The 28,000-nt window shown below is 39.8% G+C and overlaps 1 protein-coding gene across 1 annotated transcript; it reads right to left on the bottom strand.

Moving 5' to 3' along the window:
* LOC128384044 (zinc finger protein 208-like) lies at positions 1-27,968 on the bottom strand. Its single transcript, XM_053343619.1, is given in 7 exon segments — positions 1-1,172; positions 7,498-7,931; positions 7,933-8,423; positions 8,425-8,837; positions 15,091-16,266; positions 21,780-22,926; positions 27,831-27,968. Coding segments are annotated over 7 exon segments (4,923 nt in total). The 5' UTR covers positions 27,921-27,968.
* Between the last annotated feature and the right edge of the window lie 32 nt (positions 27,969-28,000).

Raw genomic sequence — 28,000 nt, 5'->3', positions numbered from 1 at the left:
CTATGGCTTATCTCCAGTGTGAATACGCTGGTGGCTTCTTAAAGTACTGTCTTGAGTGAAAGTTTCCCCACATTGGTCACACCAGTACAGCTTCTCTCCAGTGTGAATGTGAATGCGTAGATGGGCTTTTAGAGCACCGCCTGTAGAGAAAGTTTTCCCACATTGGTCACAGCTGTATGGCTTCTCTCCAGTGTGTATGTATTGGTGGCTTTTAAGCTGGCCATTTGTAGCGAAGGTTTTCCCACATTGGTCACAGCTGTACGGCTTTTCTCCAGTGTGTATGTATTGGTGGATTTTAAGATTGCTATTTGAAGAGAAAGTTTTCCCACACTGGTCACAGCTATATGGCTTTTCTCCAGTGTGTATGTATTGGTGGGTTTTAAGATTGCCATTTGAAGCAAAGGTTTTCCCACATTGGTCACAGCTGTATGGCTTCTCTCCAGTGTGTATGTATTGGTGGATTTTAAGCTGGCCATTTGAAGCGAAGGTTTTCCCACATTGGTCACAGCTGTACGGCTTTTCTCCAGTGTGTATGTATTGGTGGATTTTAAGATTGCCATTTGAAGAGAAAGTTTTCCCACACTGGTCACAGCTATACGGCTTTTCTCCAGTGTGTATGTATTGGTGGCTTTTAAGCAGGCTATTTGTAGCGAAGGTTTTCCCACATTGGTCACAGCTGTACGGCTTCTCTCCAGTGTGTATGTATTGGTGGATTTTAAGCTGGCTATTTGAAGCGAAGGTTTTCCCACATTGGTCACAGCTGTACGGCTTTTCTCCAGTGTGAATGTGTTGGTGGCTTTTAAGCCGGCCATTTGTAGCGAAGGTTTTCCCACACTGGTCACAGCTGTATGGCTTCTCCTCAGTGTGTATGTATTGGTGGATTTTAAGATCACCATTTGAAGAGAAGGTTTTCCCACACTGGTCACAGCTGTATGGCTTTTCTCCAGTGTGTATGTATTGGTGGGTTTTAAGATTGCCATTTGAAGCAAAGGTTTTCCCACATTGGTCACAGCTGTACGGCTTTTTTCCAGTGTGAATGTCTTGGTGGCTTTTAAGATTACCATTTTTAGAGAAGGTTTTCCCACATTGGTCACAGCTGTATGGCTTTTCTCCAGTGTGAATGCGTTGATGGATCTTTAAATATGCTGGTTTTGTGAAGGCTTTGTCACAGTCTTGACAGCGGTGATGTTTGAGTCCCTTTCTTCTTTTACGTTTCTATAGCAAAAGACAAACAAAGACAGAATAAGTGAGATGATATAGTGATGCAAGTGATCAAATCATCAAATCCATAAATAACAGTAAGATCCTACATCAAATCCCAGTTCAAGACGAACTGAAGTTTTATCAACCAGCTGACTTTTCTTTAACATCAGTCAACAACCTCATAACATAATGGAAAATTTAGGATCCAGAGCGTTTGGGGCTTGACCAAAACCACACACATGAAGGAGTTCTAGACTTCTGCTGACCTTTAGTTGTGATCTGCCCCAGTTAAACAGTATAGTAACAGTCAGCTATGAACAGTTCACACACTAAATGCAGTTTGATTCCTAGTCAGAAGGTGTTTAATGTGTGACTGAGCCAGAGGCACGTTATACAGGTAGCAACAGAACAAAGCACTTGAACTTTATTAACACATATAGTTGCTATGCTGCTGAAAGCTCTTTCTGCTCAGTGTCTACAGCTCTCTCTTTCTACCATAAAACTCTCACAAGACTCGTCACTGTAATGTTAAGATATCGCTCTACTGACAACACCAACATGATTCATAATGCACCTTCAAGTCTGAAATCCAAAGTTTGAAAGAGATTTGGATTTTACAAGAATGGAATACTAATGACACACTAGATAAAACCGCTGCAATATGTGAGGAGCATAAAACATCACTAACTATAACATCAACAATGTGAGCCTCCACACAATGAACTAAAAACCTGTAAACAGCGGTGTCAAGCACGCACTGCGTACTCCAGCTGCATTTACAGCTGAAGAAATGTGATCATTGATGCTGCTGCTGTACGTTGTACACAGAAAGAAAAAGGAAAATCTGAAGAGTTTAGAGGTGGGTTGTGATTCAACGTGTTGCTCAGAATTATTTTGGGGCACAAGTTGCTGTGATGATGTTTGAGTATTTACAGACCAAACTGACAGCAGCTGATGTTGTAGCGCAATGTGTAAAAGTGCACCGCTGTTGCAGCGACACATAGCGTATGCTCAGATATGAAATGAGAGAGGAGCAAAGCTGCATTAAAATCAATAAAGTCATCAGTCAGTTTCCAGAATTAAAATGATATTTGTTGGTTTTGATGTTCTACTGGAAATGTCAGGCTGGATACAGATTTTGCCTTAACTTTCTCCTTTTAGCTCAAGCACTTATGACATTACTAAATTACACAAAGGATGTCTTGAAATTGTGTTATTATAATTTTCTACCTCAGTAGCATGCTCATTGTTCTCTTATCTGAGCCTACACAGAACTATCAAAATGTTTTATTCCTTTCACCTCCTTAAAGAAATATAATGAAATATATAGTGCAAACGTTGGTCAGATTAATTTGGGGAAAGCATTATTAGTCTTACCTAATATTTTGGAAAAAAATCTGAATTAAGATTAATGAAAAGAAAACATATGTATTTTAATTTTCAGTTAATATTTGGACCCTTGTTTCGTATGGTTTGGTTTGCAAACTGAAGATAAAAAGGTAAAGTGTGGCCTTAACGTCAGCACAATGACAGTTTTTAGCAACCAGATACAGTATTGTGTCATGAATTTGGACAAAAGTAGAAGTAATTAATCTCAAATTAATAGCTGAGCTCTTAATAGTTTTCTCCCTGTAACATTATGTGTGTGTGAGTTCACGGAGCCATTACCTCCCATCAACTGAAAGATGAAATGAGCATGTCAGTATTCTGATGAAACTATTTATATGTGGGTTTAAAAAAAAAAGAAGTTTCACACAGTAACCATCTTGATTCATGGGCTTGATAAGGACGTATTTACACCAAATCAGGTGGTGAAACAATCAGATAATGTTTTACTGATCTGATTCTCCAGGCTTTCAGTGTCAGTGCTCCTTCTCTTCATTCACTCTGTAGCTAGCCAATATTTAGCAAACACCACAATACTACTCTTTCTAATCTGGTTTCTTAAAAAGTGATTCTTGATTCATTTTCTGATCAGTACGGCATGATGAGGATATCTGGTTTTGTTTCAGGTGACATAATAAAGCAGAGGGGATGAATGCTGCCTGTGGAACATCAACAAGGGACCTCATGATGACTTCACCAGTGCTGTGGCTGCTGTTTCACTGCTACAATTTCAATTTGCAGGGTGCTGAAGACCCACAGGTAATGTCTACATGAATATTAGGGCTTGTTTTTTATTTGGTGGTTTAAGGAATGTTTGGATGAGTTGAACCGCATTATCCAATCAGTGACAACCTCCTTTCTTTCCCCCAAAAACAAGTTATGTGTCACAGACTCAACTTGTGTGTGTTTTGGAGACCCGAGAAAAAGAGACCAGAGAAAAAAAGAGGGGTTTTAGACACTGGCTGGTCAGGCTGGACAGGGGTCCGAAACCCCTCTAGACCAGCTAACCAAAGGCAAGGCAAGGCAGTTTCATTTATATAGCGCATTTCATACACAATGGCAACTCAATGTGCTTTACGTAAAACAGAAAAACATGTAATTTGAGAAACTTAAAAACATACAATTAACCCCAACCCCCACCCCATAAAAAAATAGAAAGACATAAATAAAATGATTGCAGCATAAAATAATAAATTAGCTTTAAAATCATTAATGGACATAGAGTGCAAATGAAAGATTAAAATGTAAAGTGCTTTAAAAGAGCTCAATCATAAGCACAGGAGAAGAGAAATGTTTTTAACCTGGATTTAAAAGTGTTCACAACCAAAGCAGCTTAGACCAGCCAAGCTGGTAAGGCTGGTCAACAAGGCTGGACAGGCTGGTCTGATTTCTAACATATCACTGTTCAAAACATATCTACGCTCCGTGACTCGTCCTCGTGTCTTTAGTGTCGTTATGAAGCTGGTTTTATCATGAAGTGATGAACACTGACCTGTTTATCGGTGGTAACAGCTACTGGGTCTGATTCTTCCATTTTAACAGTGCTATTAGTGCAGTGCTCTGGGTCCTGGTTCTCCTCCATTCCTCTCTTGTTGTGATCCTGGACAGTAAAATCCAGCAGACCTTCTCTCACTGCGTTTCTGTTCAGTCTCAAATATCACCTCTGTGTTGTCGCGACCTCTTAACGCTTGTTTGAGTTAATTGAGCCCCGCCCCGCTGAGTTACCTTTGCTACAATTGTAATACCAGGCGGGGAGCTCCTGTCCTCTGAAAAGAAGCCAATGCGGAAGTAACTTAGAGCTGCATTCTATCAAAAGGCCACCAGGGGGCGACCGTCTCTATACAAGTCAATGGAGAATTCACCAAATTCTCACTTGATTTCTAACCTCAGTAAACGTTTTCAAAATGTGTTTATGGTCTCAATCGCTAGTTTAAAGCCTTCTTCAATGCAGTCTGGTGTTCATTTGTGAAATTTTGGCCTCCCTGATTTTATATTTGACGATAAAGCAGGGTATGCATTAGGGCGTGGCTACGTCCTGATTGACCAATGTCCTCGAGATCAAACCCTCGCAACCAATCGCAGCCTCCCCGCTCCGCCGTTGGTCCCGCCCATACGTCCGTCCATGACTCCGCCTCATACCCATATAAGTAGAATCTGTGTTTTTATTTTTCCCAGCATGCACCTCAAATTTTCAAGATGGCGCTGCCTAGATTAGAAACTATTGGCTTCCGAGCAGCAGTCCACAAACCAATGGGTGACGTCACGGATGTTACATCTCACTGTACACCCTGTAAAACATAATGTTGTGCAAAGATTTGAAGTTCAACAGGTTGTCAGGTGTGTGTTTTTGTAAATGTGTATATGATCCTCTACTGTAATGACATTAGAAACAATGACACGTTTTAATGTCAGTCCTTTTATTTTACTGGGACAATATTGCAGTAAAAAGTAAAAATTCTGCAATTAATCATTATTTATGTGTTTCACAATGAACTATTCCTTTACTTTTCTATTAATGGATTTACGTTTATGGACACTTGAAAGTACTCGGCTATGGAGTATAAGTAAAATAATACAATAGAAAAAAGTATTTCTATTAAAGAAGAGTATTCATTCTGCTTGTGCCACTGTGTGATTTATATATTTCATTGTTTTACAGCATTGAATTAAAATAGATTTATTGTGGATTACTCTGATCAACAGAAAAAGATTATTTAATATTAGTGAAAACAGATTTCTACAAAATTATCTAAATTCATTATATATATATATATACACACACACAACCATCCAGTCATTTTAGTTAGAGTATTAAATACACTTTACTTCTAGAAGTCTATGAGCCTAATTTTTAACCCTCTGGGACATGACACTCATTAAATGTAGATCTGAACATCAAGAGTGAAAATTGAGGCATGAAAGAGAAATTGAGAAAGAGAATTGTAATAAATTGGCTTTGATGCCACCTTGTGGCCTCATTATGAAACTGCCACTGTTGGCCAGCAATGTAACAGAGTGTCTATATGCCTAGCCCCACGAACAAACCTGTAGGTAGTCTGTTTCCTCAAGTCTCTAAGCAAAGACACATTATGGAGTTAGACTCTCTGCCTGATTACTAAATCACCCCAATATATATTACAAGAATAAAGGAGATCAGAGAATACAATATGCATTTAATCTTTTTTTACATCTTGAGTTTATTATCAGAGATCTTAATACTTTTTTGTTTTAGGCTACATTTTCTTTTTGCATACCAAGACTAGTAATAATAAACAAAAAGTACACAAATTAGCAATGATAATCACTCTCTCCTTTCAATTTAAACAGTTTTCCTTACTTACGGGTTTCAATTTACACTATCTCATGTAAGTATACTGAACAGCTCCAAAACAGTGCATAATGGCCTGTTAGGAAGTCAGATACACACATTCAATTTGAATGCATAGCCTTTAGACAGAAGTTCAGGGGTATAAACAATCAGTCGTCTAAAACAAGTTGGCAGGATCATTTCAAACAAACGTACTAAAGGAGAACACAATCAGCCTTTATACAGCATCCCTTATCTATATCTGTGCACTGACATTAGAGCCCACTCATGCTCTAACTGACATTCAAGTTTGAGACTTTTGAACAGTTTCAGAGGGATGAAGACAGATGTAGAACAATTCACAAGGCTCTATTGATCTTATTTGAATATATGTAGTTTATTTAGAACACAAGTAACAATATCTGATGCATCACAGAAGTCTTTGGCACAGTGCATATATGGAAACACAAACTCCAAAAATCTACATTCTTATAGAGAAAAACCAGACCTGTCACGTTAGGAGGGAAAGCTGATGGTGCAACAGGTCAAGATGCCCTTGTTCATTAGCCAAGGCCATCTCCACAACTATTTCTGTATGTGTGAACAACCGAATGCAACATTAGCAATGGGTTTGAGAAGACACTGTACAAAAATGTGTGTATTCAAACAATATCAAATCTCCTCCCTCTCTCAAGACCAACTTTTGATTTTCCAACAACATGTAATACTAATTTCTACTACTTGTCTTGAGGGATTTTAAAAACACCAACAATAAAAGAAAATATTCAAGGATAATATTGAAACAGAATACAATCAGGTCAAAGTGGAACTTATTGGTCGGTTTTTAAGAGAGTTAAAAGAGTATAAAGCATTACATAAAACATTCAAGGGAGTATCACACCAAAAAACAAAAACAATCCAAATGTACAATATACATTGACATTGACTGCTGGAGAAGTTGTGACCAAAGAAAGCAAATCACTCATGTTTTAAGTGTCTGATTAAATTAAGCCTTCACAGATAATGCCATAAATCTTCTATGCCCACATATGTACAAACCCAATACATCTACTAAATATACAATTAGTGTATTGATTTGTTGTTGTAAAAACAAGAAAACATAACTACACAGAGATTAAGACTACTCTCTCAGGGTCAGCGATACCTGAGAGTTATCCGAGTCCCTGGTTGCAGACACCTCTTCACTACTCAGAGAGTCACATTTTCGACCTTGGTTACTACAGCATCGCTGCCAAACTGTTATCAGTATGACTCGTGTTTTCTCCAAACAGAGAAGACAGCTGCATTCACGGTCTCAAGAAGAGACAGTGTAACTCTCTGACAATATTTAGTGCTGTCCTCAGTGACCTCGGGCAAAAAAAAAAAGCTCCCACCTCCTCCACTGGGTCGAGGGGGCATCCCAGGAGAGAGCTGGCCTTCTTGATGAGTTTGTGCCCGCTGCACTCCAACTTCATATAAGGTGCGTTAGTGCTATCTGGCCAGTTCAGTTTATGTGAGTGGCTCGCACCAGTACGGCTTCTCGACCGTATGATTACGTTGATGTCTTTTTAGGGACCTGGCGTCAGCGAAACATATCTCACATTGCTTACAGCTGTACGGCTTCTCTCCAGTGTGAATACGTTGGTGGCCTTTAAGACTGCTATTTGTGATGAAAGTTTTCCCACACTGCACGCACCAGTATGCCTTTTCTCCAGTGTGAATACGTTGGTGGCCTTTAAGACTGCTATTTGTGATGAAAGTTTTCCCACACTGCACGCACCAGTATGCCTTTTCTCCAGTGTGAATGCGTTGGTGGACTTTAAGAGAACCTTGTAAAGGGAAAGTCTTCCCACACTGATTACAACTGTATGGCCTCTCTCCAGTGTGATAGGTTTGGTGGATTATTAGAGACATGCGTAACCTGAATGTTTTCCCACACTGATCACAACTGTACGGCCTCTCTCCAGTGTGAACACGTTGGTATTTTTTTAGAGCAGTGACTCTCGTATATGATTTCCCACATTGGTCACAACTATGGCTTATCTCCAGTGTGAATACGCTGGTGGCTTCTTAAAGTACTGTCTTGAGTGAAAGTTTCCCCACATTGGTCACACCAGTACAGCTTCTCTCCAGTGTGAATGTGAATGCGTAGATGGGCTTTTAGAGCACCGCCTGTAGAGAAAGTTTTCCCACATTGGTCACAGCTGTATGGCTTCTCTCCAGTGTGTATGTATTGGTGGCTTTTAAGCTGGCCATTTGTAGCGAAGGTTTTCCCACATTGGTCACAGCTGTACGGCTTTTCTCCAGTGTGTATGTATTGGTGGATTTTAAGATTGCTATTTGAAGAGAAAGTTTTCCCACACTGGTCACAGCTATACGGCTTTTCTCCAGTGTGTATGTATTGGTGGCTTTTAAGCAGGCTATTTGTAGCGAAGGTTTTCCCACATTGGTCACAGCTGTACGGCTTCTCTCCAGTGTGTATGTATTGGTGGATTTTAAGCTGGCTATTTGAAGCGAAGGTTTTCCCCACATTGGTCACAGCTGTACGGCTTTTCTCCAGTGTGAATGTGTTGGTGGCTTTTAAGCCGGCCATTTGTAGCGAAGGTTTTCCCACACTGGTCACAGCTGTATGGCTTCTCTCCAGTGTGTATGTATTGGTGGATTTTAAGATCACCATTTGAAGAGAAGGTTTTCCCACACTGGTCACAGCTGTATGGCTTTTCTCCAGTGTGTATGTATTGGTGGGTTTTAAGATTGCCATTTGAAGCAAAGGTTTTCCCACATTGGTCACAGCTGTACGGCTTTTTTCCAGTGTGAATGTCTTGGTGGCTTTTAAGATTACCATTTTTAGAGAAGGTTTTCCCACATTGGTCACAGCTGTATGGCTTTTCTCCAGTGTGAATGCGTTGATGGATCTTTAAATATGCTGGTTTTGTGAAGGCTTTGTCACAGTCTTGACAGCGGTGATGTTTGAGTCCCTTTCTTCTTTTACGTTTCTATAGCAAAAGACAAACAAAGACAGAATAAGTGAGATGATATAGTGATGCAAGTGATCAAATCATCAAATCCATAAATAACAGTAAGATCCTACATCAAATCCCAGTTCAAGATGAACTGAAGTTTTATCAACCAGCTGACTTTTCTTTAACATCAGTCAACAACCTCATAACATAATGGAAAATTTAGGATCCAGAGCGTTTGGGGCTTGACCAAAACCACACACATGAAGGAGTTCTAGACTTCTGCTGACCTTCAGTTGTGATCTGCCCCAGTTAAACAGTATAGTAACAGTCAGCTATGAACAGTTCACACACTAAATGCAGTTTGATTCCTAGTCAGAAGGTGTTTAATGTGTGACTGAGCCAGAGGCACGTTATACAGGTAGCAACAGAACAAAGCACTTGAACTTTATTAACACATATAGTTGCTATGCTGCTGAAAGCTCTTTCTGCTCAGTGTCTACAGCTCTCTCTTTCTACCATAAAACTCTCACTAGACTCGTCACTGTAATGTTAAGATATCGCTCTGCTGACAACACCAACATGATTTATAATGCACCTTCAAGTCTGAAATCCAAAGTTCGAAAGAGATTTGGATTTTACAAGAATGGAATACTAATGACACACTAGATAAAACCGCTGCATTATGTGAGGAGCATAAAACATCACTAACTATAACAACAACAATGTGACCCTCCACACAATGAACTAAAAACCTGTAAACAGCGGAGTCAAGCACGCACTGCGTACTCCAGCTGCATTTAGCCTACAGCTGAAGAAATTTGATCATTGATGCTGCTGCTGTACGTTGTACACAGAAAGAAAAAGGAAAATCTGAAAAGTTTAGAGGTGGGTTGTGATTCAATGTGTTGCTCAGAATTATTAAATTATTTTGGGGCACAAGTTGCTGTGATGATGTTTGAGTATTTACAGACCAAACTGACAGCAGCAGATATTGTAGCGCAATGTGTAAAAGTGCACCGCTGTTGCAGCGACACATAGCGTAAGCTCAGATATGAAATGAGAGAGGAGCAAAGCTGCATTAAAATCAATAAAGTCATCAGTCGGTTTCCAGAATTAAAATGATATTTGTTGGTTTTGATGTTTTACTGGAAATGTCAGGCTGGATACAGATTTTGCCTTAACTTTCTCCTTTTAGCTCAAGAACTTATGACATTACTAAATGACACAAAAGGATGTCTTGAAATTGTGTTATTATAATTTTCTACCTCAGTAGCATGCTCATTGTTCTCTTATCTGAGCCTACACAGAACTATCAAAATGTTTTATTCCTTTCACCTCCTGTAAGAAATATAATGAAATATATAGTGCAAACGTTGGTCAGATTAATTTGGGGAAAGCATTATTAGTCTTACCTAATATTTTGGACCCTTGTTTCGTATGGTTTGGTTTGCAAACTGAAGATAAAAGGTAAAGTGTGGCCTTAACGTCAGCACAATGACAGTTTTTAGCAACCAGATACAGTATTGTGTCATGAATTTGGACAAAAGTAGAAGTAATTAATCTCAAATTAATAGCTGAGCTCTTAATAGTTTTCTCCCTGTAACATTATGTGTGTGAGAGTTAACGGAGCCATTACCTCCCATCAACTGAAAGATGAAATGAGCATGTCAGTATTCTGATGAAACTATTTATATGTGGGTTTAAAAAAAAAAAAGAAGTTTCACAAAGTAACCATCTTGATTCATGGGCTTGATAAGGACGTATTTACACCAAATCAGGCGGTGAAACAATCAGAAAATGTTTTACTGATCTGATTCTCCAGGCTTTCAGTGTCAGTGCTCCTTCTCTTCATTCACTCTGTAGCTAGCCAATATTTAGCAAACACCACAATACTACTCTTTCTAATCTGGTTTCTTAAAAAGTGATTCTTGATTCGTTTTCTGATCAGTAGGACATGATGAGGATATCTGGTTTTGTTTCAGGTGACATAATAAAGCCGAGGGGATGAATGCTGCCTGTGGAACGTCAAGGGACCTCATGATGACTTCACCAGTGCTATGGCTGCTGTTTCACTGCTACAATTTCAATTTGCAGGGTGCTGAAGACCCAAAGGTAATGTCTACATGAATATTAGGGCTTGTTTTTTATTTGGTGGTTTAAGGAATGTTTGGATGAGTTGAACCGCATTATCCAATCAGTGACAACCTCCTTTCTTTCCCCCAAAAACAAGTTATGTGTCACAGACTCAACTTGTGTGTGTTTTGGAGACCAGAGAAAAAGAGACCAGTTCAAAGAGAGGGGTTTTGGACACTGGCTGTTCAGTCCAGCCTGACCAGCCAGTGTCCAAAACCCCTCTAGACAAGCTAACCAAAGCAGCTTAGACCAGCAAAGATGGTAAGGCTGGTCAACAAGGCTAGCCAGGCTGGTCTGATTTCTAACATATCACTGTTCAAAACATACGTATCTACGCTCCGTGACTCGTCCTCGTGTTTCAGTGTCGTTATGAAGCCGGAGAAACAGGAGGAAAAAATAGTCTGACAAGGAAGCTACACATTTCGTGTGGGAAACAGGCCATGCTTTCGAGTACTTTTCCACTTCAACCACATAAAGATACAAACCGAAAAGCTTCCAACTTTGTGGAACAGATAGACTTTATCAAAAAAGCAGCGAAACCAGTCTGCAGAGTGACCAAAGTCTTACTGTTCAAAACATATTTACGCTCCGTGACTCGTCCTCGTGTCTTTAGTGTCGTTATGAAGCTGGTTTTATCATGAAGTCATGAACACTGACCTGTTTAATGGTGGTAACAGCTACTGGGTCTGATTCTTCCCTTTTAACGGTGTTATCAGTGCAGTGCTCTGAGTCCTGGTTCTCCTCCATTCCTCTCTTGTTGTGATCCTGGACAGTAAAATCCAGCAGACCTTCTCTCACTGCGTTTCTGTTCAGTCTCAAATATCACCTCTGTGTTGTCTCGACCTCTTAACACTTGTTTGAGTTAATTGAGCCCCGCCCCGCTGAGTTACCTTTGCCAGGCGGGGAGTTCCTGTCCTCTGAAAAGAAGCCAATGCGGAAGTAACTTAGAGCTGCATTCTATCAAAAGGCCACCAGGGGGCGACCGTCTCTATACAAGTCAATGGAGAATTCACCAACTTCTCACTTGATTTCTAACCTCAGTAAACGTTTTCAAAATGTGTTTATGGTCTCAATCGCTAGTTTAAAGCCTTCTTCAATGCAGTATGATGTTCATTTGGGACATTTTGGCCTCCCTGATTTTATATTTGACGATAAAGCAGGGTATGCATTAGGGCGTGGCTACGTCCTGATTGACAGGTTGATTGACCAATGTCCTTGAGATCAAACCCTCGCAACCAATCGCAGCCTCCCCGCTCGGCCGTTGGTCCCGCCCATAGGTCCGTTCATGACTCCGCCTCATACCCATATAAGTAGAATCCGTGTTTTTATTTTTCCCAGCATGCACCTCAAATTTTCAAGATGGCGCTGCCTAGATTCGATACTATTGGCTTCCGAGCAGCAGTCCACAAACCAATGGGTGACGTCACGGATGTTACGTCCATTTCTTATATACAGTCTATGTGTAATACTCAGAAATTCAGTAATCTCACTGTACACCCTGTAAAACATAATGTTGTGCAAAGATTTGAAGTTCAACAGGTTGTCAGGTGTGTGTTTTTGTATATGTGTATATGATCCTCTACTGTAATGACATTAGAAACAATGACACGTTTTAATGTCAGTCCTTTTATTTTACTGGGACAATATTGCAGTAAAAAGTAAAAATTCTGCAATTAATCATTATTTATGTGTTTCACAATGAACTATTCCTTTACTTTTCTATTAATGGATTTATGTTTATGGACACTTGAATTAGAAGAACAGTAACAAAGTATTGGTTGCATGTACTTTAAGTATCAAACGTAAAAGTACTCAGCTATGGAGCAAAAGTAAAATAATACAATAGAAAAAAGTATTTCTATTAAAGAAAAGTATTCATTCTGCTTGTGCCACTGTGTGCTTTATATATTTCATTGTTTTACAGCATTGAATTAAAATAGATTTATTGTGGATTACTCTGATCAACAGAAAAAGATTATTTAATATTAAAGTGAAAACAGATTTCTACAAAATTATCTAAATTCATTATATATATATAAATATACACACAACCATACAGTCATTTTAGTTAGAGTATTAAATACACTTCACTTCTAGAAGTCTATGAGCCTAATTTTTAACCCTCTAGGACATGACACTCATTAAATGTAGATCTGAACATCAAGAGTGAAAATTGAGGCATGAAAGAGAAATTGAGAAAGAGAATTGTAATAAATTGGCTTTGATGCCACCTTGTGGCTTTATTATGAAACTGCCACTGTTGGCCAGCAATGTAACAGAGTGTCTATATGCCCAGCCCCACGAACAAACCTGTAGGTAGTCTGTTTCCTCAAGTCTCTAAGCAAAGACACATTATGGAGTTAGACTCTCTGCCTGATTACTAAATCACCCCAATACATATTACAAGAATAAAGGAGATCAGAGAATACAATATGCATTTAATCTTTTTTACAAGAGTTTATGATGAGAGATCTTAATACTTTTTTGTTTTAGGCTACATTTTCTTCATACCAAGACTAGTAATAATAAACAACAAGTACACAAATTAGCAATGATAATCACTCTCTCCTTTCAATTTAAACAGTTTTCCTTACTTACGGGTTTCAATTTACACTATCTCATGTAAGTATACTGAACAGCTCCAAAACAGTGCATCATGGCCTGTTAGGAAGTCAGATACACACATTCAATTTGAATGCATAGCCTTTAGACAGAAGTTCAGGGGTATAAACAATCAGTCGTCTAAAACAAGTTGGCAGGATCATTTCAAACAAACGTACTAAAGGAGAACACAATCAGCCTTTATACAACATCCCTTATCTATATCTGTGCACTGACATTAGAGCCCACTCATGCTCTAACTGACATTCAAGTTTGAGACTTTTGAACAGTTTCAGAGGGCTGAAGACAGATGTAGAATAATTCACAAGGCTCTATTGATCTTATTTGAATATATGTATATTTAGAACACAAGTAACAATATCTGATGCATCACACAAGTCTTTGGCACAGTGCATATATGGAAACACAAACTCCAAAAATCTACATTCTTATAGAGAAAAACCAGACCTGTCAGGTTAGGAGGGAAAGCTGATGGTGCAACAGGTCAAGATGCCCTTGTTCATTAGCCAAGGCCATCTCCACAACTATTTCTGTATGTGTGAACAACCGAATGCAACATTAGCAATGGGTTTGAGAAGACACTGTACACAAATGTGTGTATTTAAACAATATCAAAATCTCCTCCCTCTCTCAAGACCAACTTTGGATTTTCCAACAACATGTAGTACTAATTTCTACTGCTCGTCTTGAGGGATTTTAAAAACACCAACAATAAAGAAAATATTCAAGGATAATATTGAAACAGGATACAATCAGGTCAAAGTGGAACTTATAGGTAGGTGTTTAAAAGAGTTAAAAGAGTATAAAGCAATACATAAAACATTCAAGGGAGTATCACACCAAAAAACAAAAACAATCCAAATGTACAATATACATTGACATTGACTGCTGGAGAAGTTGTGACCAAAGAAAGCAAATCACTCATGTTTTAAGTGTCTGATTAAATTAAGCCTTCACAGATAATGCCATAAATCCTCTATGCCCACATATGTACAAACCCAATACATCTACTAAATATACAATTAGTGTATTGATTCGTTGTTGTAAAAACAAGAAAACATAACTACACAGAGATTAAGACTACTCTCTCAGGGTCAGCGATACCCAAGAGTTATCCGAGTTCCTGGTTGCAGACACCTCTTCCCTACTCGGAGACAGTAACACTTTCGACCTGGCCTTCTTAATGAGTTTATCCAGTCTCTTCCTGTCCGCCACCGAGGTGCTGCTGCTGCTCCAGCTGACCACCCCATAAAAGATGGCTGATGTCACAACAGTGTCAAAGAAGGTCTTCAGGAGCGCCCCCTGCACTCCAAAAGACCTCAGTCTCCTGAGCAGGGAGAGTCTGCTCTGGCCCTTCTTATGAAGTGCGTTAGTGCTATCTGTCCAGTTCAGTTTATGTGAGTGGCTCACACCAGTACGGCTTCTCGACCGTATGAATACGTTGATGTCTTTTTAGGGACCTGGCGTCAGCGAAACATATCCCACATTGCTTACAGCTGTGTGGCTTCTCTCCAGTGTGAGTACGTTGGTGGCTTCTTAAATTACTGTCTTGAGTGAAAGTTTCCCCACATTGGTCACACCTGTACGGCTTCTCTCCAGTGTGAATGCGTAGATGGGCTTTAAGAGAACTTTGTAAAGTGAAAGTTTTCCCACACTGCACACAACTGTATGGCTTCTCTCCAGTGTGAATACGCTGGTGGCTTCTTAAATTACTGCCTTGAGTGAAAGTTTCCCCACATTGGTCACACCAGTACGGCTTTTCTCCAGTGTGTATGTATTGGTGGCTTTTAAGCTGGCGATTTGAAGCGAAGGTTTTCCCACATTGGTCACAGCTGTATGGCTTTTCTCCAGTGTGTATGTATTGGTGGATTTTAAGCTGGCCATTTGTAGCAAAGGTTTTCCCACATTGGTCACAGCTGTACGGCTTTTCTCCAATGTGAATGCGTTGGTGTCTTTTAAGCCGGCTATTTGTAGCGAAGGTTTTCCCACATTGGTCACAGCTGTACGGCTTCTCTCCAGTGTGAATACGCTGGTGGCTTCTTAAAGTACTGCCTTGAGTGAAAGTTTCCCCACATTGGTCACACCAGTACGGCTTCTCTCCAGTGTGAACGCGTAGATGGGCGTTTAGATTACCGCCTGTAGAGAAAGTTTTCCCACATTGGTCACAGCTGTACGGCTTTTCTCCAGTGTGAATGTATTGGTGGATTTTAAGATGGCCATTTGTAGCGAAGGTTTTCCCACATTGGTCACAGCTGTATGGCTTCTCTCCAGTGTGTATGTATTGGTGGATTTTAAGCTGGCCATTTGAAGCGAAGGTTTTCCCACATTGGTCACAGCTGTATGGCTTTTCTCCAGTGTGTATGTATTGGTGGATTTTAAGCTGGCCATTTGTAGCAAAGGTTTTCCCACATTGGTCACAGCTGTACGGCTTTTCTCCAATGTGAATGTGTTGGTGTCTTTTAAGCCGACTATTTGTAGCGAAGGTTTTCCCACACTGGTCACAGCTGTACGGCTTCTCTCCAGTGTGTATGTATTGGTGGATTTTAAGATCACCATTTGAAGAGAAGGTTTTCCCACATTGGTCACAGCTGTATGGCTTCTCTCCAGTGTGAATGCGTTGATGGATCTTTAAATATGCTGGTTTTGTGAAGGCTTTGTCACAGTCTTGACAGCGGTGATGTTTGAGTCCCTTTCTTCTTTTATGTTTCTATAACAAAAGACAAGCAAAGACAGAATAAGTGAGATGATATAGTGATGCAAGTGATCAAATCCATAAATAACAGTAAGATCCTACATCAAATCCCAGTTCAAGATGAACTGAAGTTTAATCAACCAGCTGACTTTTCTTTAATATCAGTCAACAACCTCATAACATAATAGAAAATTTAGGATCCAGAGCGTTTGGGGCTTGACCAAAACCACACACATGAAGGAGTTCTAGACTTCTGCTGACCTTTAGTTGTGATCTGCCCCAGTTAAACAGTATAGTAACAGTCAGCTATGAACAATTCACACACTAAATGCAGTTTGATTCCTAGTCAGAAGGTGTTTAATGTTTGACTGAGCCAGAGGCACGTTATACAGGTAGCAACAGAACAAAGCACTTGAACTTTATTAACACATATAGTTGCTATGCTGCTGAAAGCTCTTTCTGCTCAGTGTCTACAGCTCTCTCTTTCTACCATAAAACTCTCACAAGACTCGTCACTGTAATGTTAAGATATCGCTCTGCTGACAACACCAACATGTGAGTCAACGTGTTGTTCAGAATTATTTTGGACACATGTTGCTGTGATGATGTTTGAGTATTTACACTGCTGCAGTGACACATAGCGTAAGCTCAGATATGAAATGAGAGAGGAGCAAATCTGCATTAAAATCAATAAAGTCATCAGTCGGTTTCCAGAATGGTTTTGATGTTCTGCTGGAAATGTCAGGCTGGATACAGATTTTGCCTTAACTTTCTCCTTTTAGCTCAAGCACTTATGACATTACTAAATGACACAAAAGGATGTCTTGAAATTGTGTTATTATAATTTTCTACCTCAGTAGCATGCTCATTGTTCTCTTATCTGAGCCTACACAGAACTATCAAAATGTTTTATTCCTTTCACCTCCTTAAAGAAATATAATGAAATATATAGTGCAAACATTGGTCAGATTAATTTGGGGAAAGCATTATTAGTCTTACCTAATATTTTGGAAAAAAATCAGAATTAAGATTAATGAAAAGAAAACATGTATTTTAATTTTCAGTGAATATTTGGACCCTTGTTTCGTATGGTTTGGTTATTATGTTTGTTTTTATTAGCGCTAACAGTGCTCTCTCTCTCCCTGTTGTTTCCTTTAGCTTTCGCTGCAGTGCTTTTTTAAAGGGTATGAGGAGACTGGAAACCGAAGATAAAAGGTAAAGTGTGGCCTTAACGTCAGCACAATGACAGTTTTTAGCAACCAGATACAGTATTGTGTCATGAATTTGGACAAAAGTAGAAGTAATTAATTTCAAATTAATAGCTGAGCTCTTAATAGTTTTCTCCCTGTAACATTATGTGTGTGAGAGTTCACAGAGCCATTACCTCCCATCAACTGAAAGATGAAATGAGCATGTCAGTATTCTGATGAAACTATTTATATGTGGGTTTAAAAAAAAAAAAAAGTTTCACGCAGTAACCATCTTGATTCATGAGCTTGATAAGGCCGTATTTACACCAAATCAGGCGGTGAAACAATCAGAAAATGTTTTACTGATCTGATTCTCCAGGCTTTCAGTGTCAGTGCTCCTTCTCTTCATTCACTCTGTAGCTAGCCAATATTTAGCAAACACCACAATACTACTCTTTCTAATCTGGTTTCTTAAAAAGTGATTCTTGATTCGTTTTCTGATCAGTAGGGCATGATGAGGATATCTGGTTTTGTTTCAGGTGACATAATAAAGCCGAGGGGATGAATGCTGCCTGTGGAACGTCAAGAGACCTCATGATGACTTCACCAGTGCTATGGCTGCTGTTTCACTGCTACAATTTCAATTTGCAGGGTGCTGAAGACCCACAGGTAATGTCTACATGAATATTAGGGCTTGTTTTTTATTTGGTGGTTTAAGGAATGTTTGGATGAGTTGAACCGCATTATCCAATCAGTGACAACCTCCTTTCTTTCCCCCAAAAACAAGTTATGTGTCACAGACTCAACTTGTGTGTGTTTTGGAGACCAGAGAAAAAGAGACCAGTTCAAAGAGAGGGGTTTTGGACACTGGCTGTTCAGTCCAGCCTGACCAGCCAGTGTCCAAAACCCCTCTAGACAAGCTAACCAAAGCAGCTTAGACCAGCAAAGATGGTAAGGCTGGTCAACAAGGCTGGTCAGGCTGGTCTGATTTCTAACATATCACTGTTCAAAACATATCTACGCTCCGTGACTCGTCCTCGTGTCTTTAGTGTCGTTATGAAGCCGGAGAAACAGGAGGAAAAAAATAGTCAGATAAGGAAGCTACACATTTCGTGTGGGAAAAAGGCCATGCTTTCTAGTACTTTTCCACTTCAACCACATACAGATACAAACCAAAAAAGCTTCCAACTTTGTGGAACAGATAGACTTTATAAAAAAGCAGCGAGACCGAAACATATTTACGCTCCGTGACTCGTCCTCGTGTCTTCAGTGTCGTTATGAAGCTAGTTTTATCATGAAGTGATGAACACTGACCTGTTTATCGGTGGTAACAGCTACTGGGTCTGATTCTGCCCTTTTAACGGTGTTATCAGTGCAGTGCTCTGGGTCCTGGTTCTCCCCCATTCCTCTCTATTTGTGATCCTGGACAGTAAAATCTAGCAGACCTTCTCTCACTGCGTTTCTGTTCAGTCTCAAATATCACCTCTGTGTTGTCTCGACCTCTTGACGCTTGTTTGAGTTAATTGAGCCCCGCCCCTTTGCTACAATTGTAATACCAGGCGGGGAGTTCCTGTCCTCTGAAAAGAAGCCAATGCGGAAGTAACTTAGAGCTGCATTCTATCAAAAGGCTACCAGGGGGCGACCGTCTCTATACAAGTCAATGGAGAATTCACCAACTTCTCACTTGATTTCTAACCTGAGTAAACGTTTTCAAAATGTGTTTATGGTCTCAATCGCTAGTTTAAAGCCTTCTTCAATGCAGTATGATGTTCATTTGGGACATTTTGGCCTCACTGATTTTATATTTGACGATAAAGCAGGGTATGCATTAGGGCGTGGCTACGTCCTGATTGACAGGTTGATTGATCAATGTCCTCGAGATCCAGCCCTCGTAACCATAGCAACCTCCCCGCTCCGCCGTTGGTCCCGCCCATACGTCCATCCATGACTCCGCCTCATACCCATATAAGTAGAATCCGTGTTTTTATTTTTCCCAGCATGCACCTCAAATTTTCAAGATGGCGCTGCCTAGATTCGATACTATTGGCTTCCGAGCAGCAGTCCACAAACCAATGGGTGACGTCACGGATGTTACATCTCACTGTACACCCTGTAAAACATAATAATGTTGTGCAAAGATTTGAAGTTCAACAGGTTGTCAGGTGTGTGTTTTTGTATATGTGTATATGATCCTCTACTGTAATGACATTAGAAACAATGACACGTTTTAATGTCAGTCCTTTTATTTTACTGGGACAATATTGCAGTAAAAAGTAAAAATTCTGCAATTAATCATTATTTATGTGTTTCACAATGAACTATTCCTTTACTTTTCTATTAATGGATTTACGTTTACGGACACTTGAAAGTACTCGGCTATGGAGTAAAAGTAAAATAATACAATAGAAAAAAGTATTTCTATTAAAGAAAAGTATTCATTCTGCTTGTGCCACTGTGTGATTTATATATTTCATTGTTTTACAGCATTGAATTAAAATAGATTTATTGTGGATTACTCTGATCAACAGAAAAAGATTATTTAATATTAAAGTGAAAACAGATTTCTACAAAATTATCTAAATTCATTATATACATATATATATATATATATATATATATATATATATATAAATATACACACAACCATACAGTCATTTTAGTTAGAGTATTAAATACACTTTACTTCTAGAAGTCTATGAGCCTAATTTTTAACCCTCTGGGACATGACACTCATTAAATGTAGATCTGAACATCAAGAGTGAAAATTGAAGCATGAAAGAGAAATTGAGAAAGAGAATTTTAATAAATTGGCTTTGATGCCACCTTGTGGCTTTATTATGGAACTGCCACTGTTGGCCAGCAATGTAACAGAGTGTCTATATGCCCAGCCCCACGAACAAACCTGTTGGTAGTCTGTTTCCTCAAGTCTCTAAGCAAAGACACATTATGGAGTTAGACTCTCTGCCTGATTACTAAATCACCCCAATATATATATAGATATATATAGATCTTAATACTTTTTTGTTTTAGGCTACATTTTCTTTTTGCATACCAAGACTAGTAATAATAAACAAAAAGTACACAAATTAGCTATGATAATCACTCTCTCCTTTCAATTTAAACAGTTTTCCTTACTTACGGGTTTCAATTTACAGTATCTCATGTAAGTATACTGAACAGCTCCAAAACAGTGCATCATGGCCTGTTAGGAAGTCAGATACACACATTCAATTTGAATGCATAGCCTTTAGACAGAAGTTCAGGGCTATAAACAATCAGTCGTCTAAAACAAGTTGGCAGGATCATTTCAAACAAACGTACTAAAGGAGAACACAATCAGCCTTTATACAGCATCCCTTATCTATATCTGTGCACTGACATTAGAGCCCACTCATGCTCTAACTGACATTCAAGTTTGAGACTTTTGAACAGTTTCAGAGGGATGAAGACAGATGTAGAACAATTCACAAGGCTCTATTGATCTTATTTGAATATATGTAGTTTATTTAGCACACAAGTAATAATACAATACAATAATACCATCTCCACAACTATTTCTGTATGTGTGAACAACTGAATGCAACATTAGCAATGGGTTTGAGAAGACACTGTACAAAAATGTGTGTATTTAAACAATATCACATCTCCTCCCTCTCTCAAGACCAACTTTTGATTTTCCAACAACATGTAATACTAATTTCTACTGCTTGTCTTGAGGGATTAAAAAAACACCAACAATAAAAAAAAAAATTCAAGGATAATATTGAAACAGGATACAATCAGGTCAAAGTGGAACTTATTGGTAGGTGTTTAAAAGAGTTAAAAGAGTATAAAGCAATACATAAAACATTCAAGGGAGTTTCACACCAAAAACAAAAACAATCCAAATTTACAATATACATTGACATTGACTGCTGGAGAAGTTGTGACCAAAGAAAGAAAATCATGTTTTTTAAGTGTCTGATTAAATTAAGCCTTCACAGATAATGCCATAAATCTTCTATGCCCACATATGTACAAACCCAATACATCTACTAAATATACAATTAGCTGACCACCCCATAAAAGATGGCTGATGCCACCACAGTGTCAAAGAAGGTCTTCAGGAGCGCCCCCTGCACTCCAAAAGACCTCCTGAGCAGGTAGAGTCTGCTCTGGCCCTTCATATGAAGTATGTTAGTGCTATCTGTCCAGTTCAGTTTATGTGAGTGGCTCACACCAGTACGGCTTCTCAGCAGTGTGAATACATTGATGTCTTTTTAGGGACCTGACGTCAGCGAAACATATTCCACATTGCTTACAGCTGTGTGGCTTTTCTCCAGTGTGAGTACGTTGGTGGCTTTTAAGACCGCTCAATATGATGAAAGATTTCCCACACTGCACGCACCAGTATGGCCTCTCTCCAGTGTGAATGCGTTGGTGGACTTTAAGAGAACTGTGCAAAGGGAAAGTCTTCTCACACTGATTACAACTGTATGGCTTTTCTCCAGTGTGAATGCGTTGGTGGACTTTAAGAGAACTGTGCAAAGTGAAAGTCTTCTCACACTGATCACAACTGTACGGCCTCTCTCCAGTGTGAATACGTTGGTGGTTTTTTAGAGCAGTGACTCTTGTATATGATTTCCCACACTGGTCACAGCTGTATGGCTTCTCTCCAGTGTGAATACGCTGGTGGCTTCTTAAAGTACTGTCTTGAGTGAAAGTTTGCCCGCATTGGTCACACCTGTACGGCTTCTCTCCAGTGTGAATGCGTAGATGAATTTTTAGATTACCGGCTGTAAAGAAAGTTTTTCCACATTGGTCACAGCTGTACAGCTTTTCTCCAGTGTGAATGTTTTGATGGATTTTAAATTGCCAATTGGTAGCGAAGGTTTTCCCACATTGGTCACAGCTGTATGGCTTCTCTCCAGTGTGAATGCGTTGGTGGATTTTAAATTGCCAATTGGTAGCGAAGGTTTTCCCACATTGGTCACAGCTGTATGGCTTTTCTGCAGTGTGTATGTATTGGTGGGTTTTAAGCTGGCTATTTGTAGCGAAGGTTTTCCCACATTGGTCACAGCTATACGGCTTTTCTCCAGTGTGTATGTATTGGTGGGTTTTAAGCTGGCTATTTGTAGCGAAGGTTTTCCCACATTGGTCACAGCTATACGGCTTTTCTCCAGTGTGAATGCGTTGATGGATTTCAAGATAGCCATTTGTAGCGAAGGTTTTCCCACATTTGTCACAGCTGTACAGCTTTTCTCCAGTGTGAATGCGTTGATGGATTTTAAGATCACCATTTGTAGTGAAGGTTTTCCCACATTGGTCACAGCTGTATGGCTTATCTCCAGTATGAATGTGTTGATGGACCTTTAAATATGCTGATGTTGTGAAGGCTTTGTCACAGTCTTGACAGCGGTGATGTTTGGGTCCCTTTCCTCTTTTACGTTTCTATAGCAAAAGACAAACAAAGAGAGAATAAGTGAGATGATATAGTGATGCAAGTGATCAAATCCACAAATAACACTAAGATCCTACTAGGGATGTAAACGGTTAATCGACTATCGATTAATTGTCGATAAGAATTTACTCGATTAAATTAAATTAATTGTCGACTAATTGAACATTGCAATCTAAGACCGTTTCCCACAGGACGTACTTGAACGTAACCCGAGATTCTCGCGGGCCGCGAGAGCTAGACCTGACACAAACTTGAGGCAGCAAAAAAAAACAAAAGCAAACATGAGGCGGTCAAAACGGAGTGGAGTGTGGGAGCATTTTAGATTAATTAACGATGAAAAAGACGCACAATGCAAACTCTGCGGTGCTACATTTAAATTCAACAGCTCTACGAGTTCGCTAAGATACCACCTGAACAACTTGCATGTAGCCATTTCGTCGCCTTCACAACCTACAATCGCTGCTGTGGTGGGAAGGCGAGTATGCGACCACAGGAAAGCTGAGGGCATTACTCAGAGAATTTGCGGGATGATTGAAAGAGATATGATGCCAATTAGCACCACTGAGGGCGAGGGATTTCGGGAGTTAATACAATTCATGGAGCCAGGATATAATATTCCTTCGCGAACGACCATAACTTCCCACTTGGAAGCAAGCTACAAAAATAAGAAGGCTAAGCTAAAAACACTGTTATCCGCGGCTAATGTGGCTCTGACGACGGATTGTTGGACAGCACTGACTACAGAAAGCTACATCACGATCACTTGCCACTACATTGAAAACGACTGGCAGGTAAAGTCGGCAGTCCTTCTCACGGAGAGCTTATCAGAGAGACATACAGCTGATAATTTAGCTGACAAACTGAACCAGGCTGTGGAGTCATGGGGACTCACCGGGCGTGTAATAGCCTGTGTACACGACAACGCTCGGAACATTGTCTCAGCAAACAACCCTGCACGAGTCAGTTGGAAATCAGTTTGTTGCTTTGCTCATACTTTAAATCTGGCCGTCAATGACGGATTCGCTGCTGCTGGTGTCAACCGAGTAATTGCAGCTGCTGGCAGGTTGGTCAAGCACTTCAATCACAGCACACCAGCAACGAAAGCGCTAGAAGCAAAACAAAAACAAATGCAGCTACCAGCTCATCGGCTCATTCAGTCCTGTAAAACCAGGTGGAACTCTGTACATGCAATGTTTGGCAGACTCGTAGAACAGCGATGGGCCGTGTGTGCTGTACTATCAGACCGCTCAGAGACCAAACTTACAGATGCGAGGACGCTTGAGTTGAGAGACGACTTCTGGCAGCTTATGGAGGACATCGCGCCAGCACTGGAGGCTCTCCAATGTGCAACTACTGTAATGTCAGCAGAGACTGAGGTATCCATATCCAACACGTACCCCATCACATTTAGTCTGCTCAACACGCATCTCAAGATGGCAAATGGAGACAGCAGCAGAGTGGCGGAATTCAAATCTAAAGTGCGTACTTCGTTGGGTGAACGGATGAAGGTAAGCTATGGTCATTAATTAATTAAACTCTTCGATCACATTTGAGCTATGTATATATATATATATATATATATATATATATATATATTAACAGATTATGGGGTGAATAACTTATCACCGACACATTGTCACAGTGTAAACTGCGTTTTTATGCAGTTGTACCCTTGTCATGTCAAACCTTATTAAATAAAACTCTGATGCTAGCTTTCTCCTTTATTTAATTTTAACAGGTTGAGTCTGAAGACCTCACATCAACAACACCAATGATAGCAACGATGCTGGACCCTCGACATAAGCACCTGGGATTTCTAAGCCCAGCAAGCAGCTCATTCCAAACTGCTTGAACTGGCTATGGCAGAACATGTGGACTCCACATCAACAAATGAAGCCACCACTGGAGATGATGTGCCAGTCCAGGGAGCTGCACTTCAGAGACACACTTCTGCTATGACTCTTCTACTGGGTGAAAACTATACCACCAGCAGCAACGATGACATAGAAAAGGAAGTGGACATGTTTCTGAAGGATGCCTCACCACTCCTTGATTCCAGTCCCACAGAATGGTGGAAAGTCAATGAAGGGAGATTTCCAAGGCTGGCAAATGTGGCACGACGATATCTGTGCATCTGAACGTGTATTCTCAGCAGCTGGCCTCACTGTAAACAGGCTGCGCACACGACTTACTCCTGACCACGTTAATATGCTTATTTTCTTGAACAAAAATAGAGGGGTCTAGGTCAGGAGCCTATTCAAAACACATTGAGACAGGAATGTTTTTGTTTCAGGAGAGGTAGCCTATATCTTCATTTGACTGTTCTAAGGGACGCCCTCTAATGTTACTGTCACCTTCCTCAGGGATGATTTAAATTGTGTTCAGAATATATTTGAAGTTAGGACTAGTAATCTTACTGTTACCTTTGTCAGACCAAGGGGGATTATAAGTGCTGCTGCTAATTTTTCAAGTTTTTCATATGTACTTTACCAGATTATTATATGTAGGCTTAATATTGTGTAGGCTAAGCCTACCCGTATTGTTTAGATTTCTATTTAAAATGTATTTTATTTTGCTTAATATTTCACATGCAACAGGTGAGCCAGTGCACAATTATTTTTTATGTATTTTAATTTTCTGTGCATAATTTATTTTGTTAAACTACATGAATGCCATTATCTGCACAGTATCCCAACTGGTACAATAAAACATCAATTGTGCAATATAACATGCATTTTTATTCAGTAAATAAGCAATATTTTGCTTTTTATGTTAAAGACACTATTGATACCGTGAGAAATTTACATTCTCAGGAAAAAAGCCGCTTATCAGTTAATCGTTAATCGATCGATAGGGTCAATCAACTAATGATTAATGAATTAATCGATAATTTGCATCCCTAGATCCTACATCAAATCCCAGTTCAAGATGAACTGAAGTTTTATCAACCAGCTGACTTTTCTTTAACATCAGTCAACAACCTCATAACATAATGGAAAATTTAGGATCCAGAGCGTTTGGGGCTTGACCAAAACCACACACATGAAGGAGTTGTAGACTTCTGCTGACCTTTAGTTGTGATCTGCCCTAGTTAAACAGTATAGTAACAGTCAGCTATGAACAGTTCACACACTAAATACAAGTTTGATTCCTAGTCAGAAGGTGTTTAATGTGTGACTGAGCCAGAGGCACGTTATGCAGGTAGCAACAGAACAAAGCACTTGAACTTTATTAACACATATAGTTGCTATGCTGCTGAAAGCTCTTTCTGCTCAGTGTCTACATCTCTCTCTTTCTACCATAAGACTCACAAGACTCGTCACTGTAATGTTAAGATATCGCTCTGCTGACAACACTAACATGATTTATAATACACCTTCAAGTCTGAAATCCAAAGTTTAAAAGAGATTTGGATTTTACAAGAATGGCCCCAGACATAGATGGGTTACCCCATGGGCAAAGTGGGTGTGTGCCCAGGGCCCAAGAGCCAATAGGGGCCCTTGGCCTTGTTTTTTTTTTTTTATTGGAATCAATGTGGGTTTGAAAATCTAGTATGATAATAAAATCATTTGATTGCTTTAGAAATCACAAGATTAAAAAATCAGTAATGTGTGATGACACAATGACGTACGCTGGGGGTCAAAGGTTCAGTGCTTTTTCAAAATGGAGAAGTGGGCGCTCAGTGGGTCAGCTAAACAAAAACTAAGGAAAGAAAAAGAAGCCAAAGATGCCGCTTTGGTGCAGCAAATTCCATCCATCTCAACATTTTTCACCAGAAAGGTGAGGCAAGATGATGGTACTCATAGCAGCGGTGCCAGCACTACAACTCACCAGGACGACCTGCAGGATGCTAACACTGCTTCACTTCAGATCTTTCATCAGACGGACAGAATGTGCCTCCATCGAAATGTCTTTAAACAAAACTTGATTGTGGATTACAGTCAACATTTCCTAATGTGTGCATTGCCGTAAGACTGTATCTTCTCTTATCCTGTCACAAAATGCCTTAGAGACGCCTTAACAGTTTGTCACTCATGGCCATAGAGGCCGAACTGGTCAGAGAGTTGGACTGTGATGACCTTATCAAGGCCAGGAAAAAGCCGGTGGGTTAGGTGAGTTTCACTGGTCGTAGCTGTGGCTCTTTACTGATGTTCATTCATATGGCCTTTATTACTTTCACGATTTGTTTTAGGTGGTTCTATTTTAATTAAGGTGTGTTTTACTCCATAATACTGCAAGGGCTGGCTATTTGAGCTTGCGTTCTCTCCCATAATATGTATATTGTCCTGTAGTTGGCAGGTACCAAATAAAACAGACCTAAAATGACAGTAATCTTGTGTGGTTCTGTGTTGTCTGGTGTTGTATTGTGCGTAATGGAAAGGCACTGTTTGTGTGTTTAGGCAGGGGCCGTGGTCATGATAAGCCCCCCTATGGTCTCAGGGCTCTGCAGAAAGAGCTCGCCTTTCTCATGGTAGTGTGTAGAGTCGCGCATGCGCAGTGATATTTATACATTGTAAGAAACTGTGAAAAACAGGAGAAAAAACTGTCAGATAAAGAAGCAACACATTTCGTGTGGGAAACAGGCCATGCTTTCACACACTTGCATACGTGTTGTGTATCAAATGCGAGCTGTGTTAGAAAAAGAAACGAGTACTTTTCTACTACAACCACATAAAGATACAAACTGAAAAGCTTCCAACTTCCAACTTTGTTGAAACTTTATCAGAAAAGCAGCAAAACCACTTCAGTCTGCAGAGTGACCAAAGTCTTACTGTTCATCATTTGGACACACACAAAACATCACTGTTCAAAACATATTTACGCTCCGTGACTCGTCCTCGTGTCTTTAGTGTCGTTATGAAGCTGGTTTTATCATGAAGTGATGAACACTGACCTGTTTATCGGTGGTAACAGCTACTGGGTCTGATTCTTCCATTTCAACGGTGTTATCAGTGCAGTGCTCTGGGTCCTGGTTCTCCTCCATTCCTCTCTATTTGTGATCCTGGACAGTAAAATCCAGCAGACTGTCTCTGTCCTTCCGACCCAGTTTACCACACACACAGT

This window comes from Scomber japonicus, chromosome 22 (assembly GCF_027409825.1).
Source record: "Scomber japonicus isolate fScoJap1 chromosome 22, fScoJap1.pri, whole genome shotgun sequence".
Classification (NCBI taxonomy): Eukaryota; Metazoa; Chordata; class Actinopteri; order Scombriformes; family Scombridae; genus Scomber; species Scomber japonicus.
The sequence above is the reverse complement of the archived record's forward strand: the minus strand, read 5'-3'. Positions and strand labels throughout refer to the sequence as shown.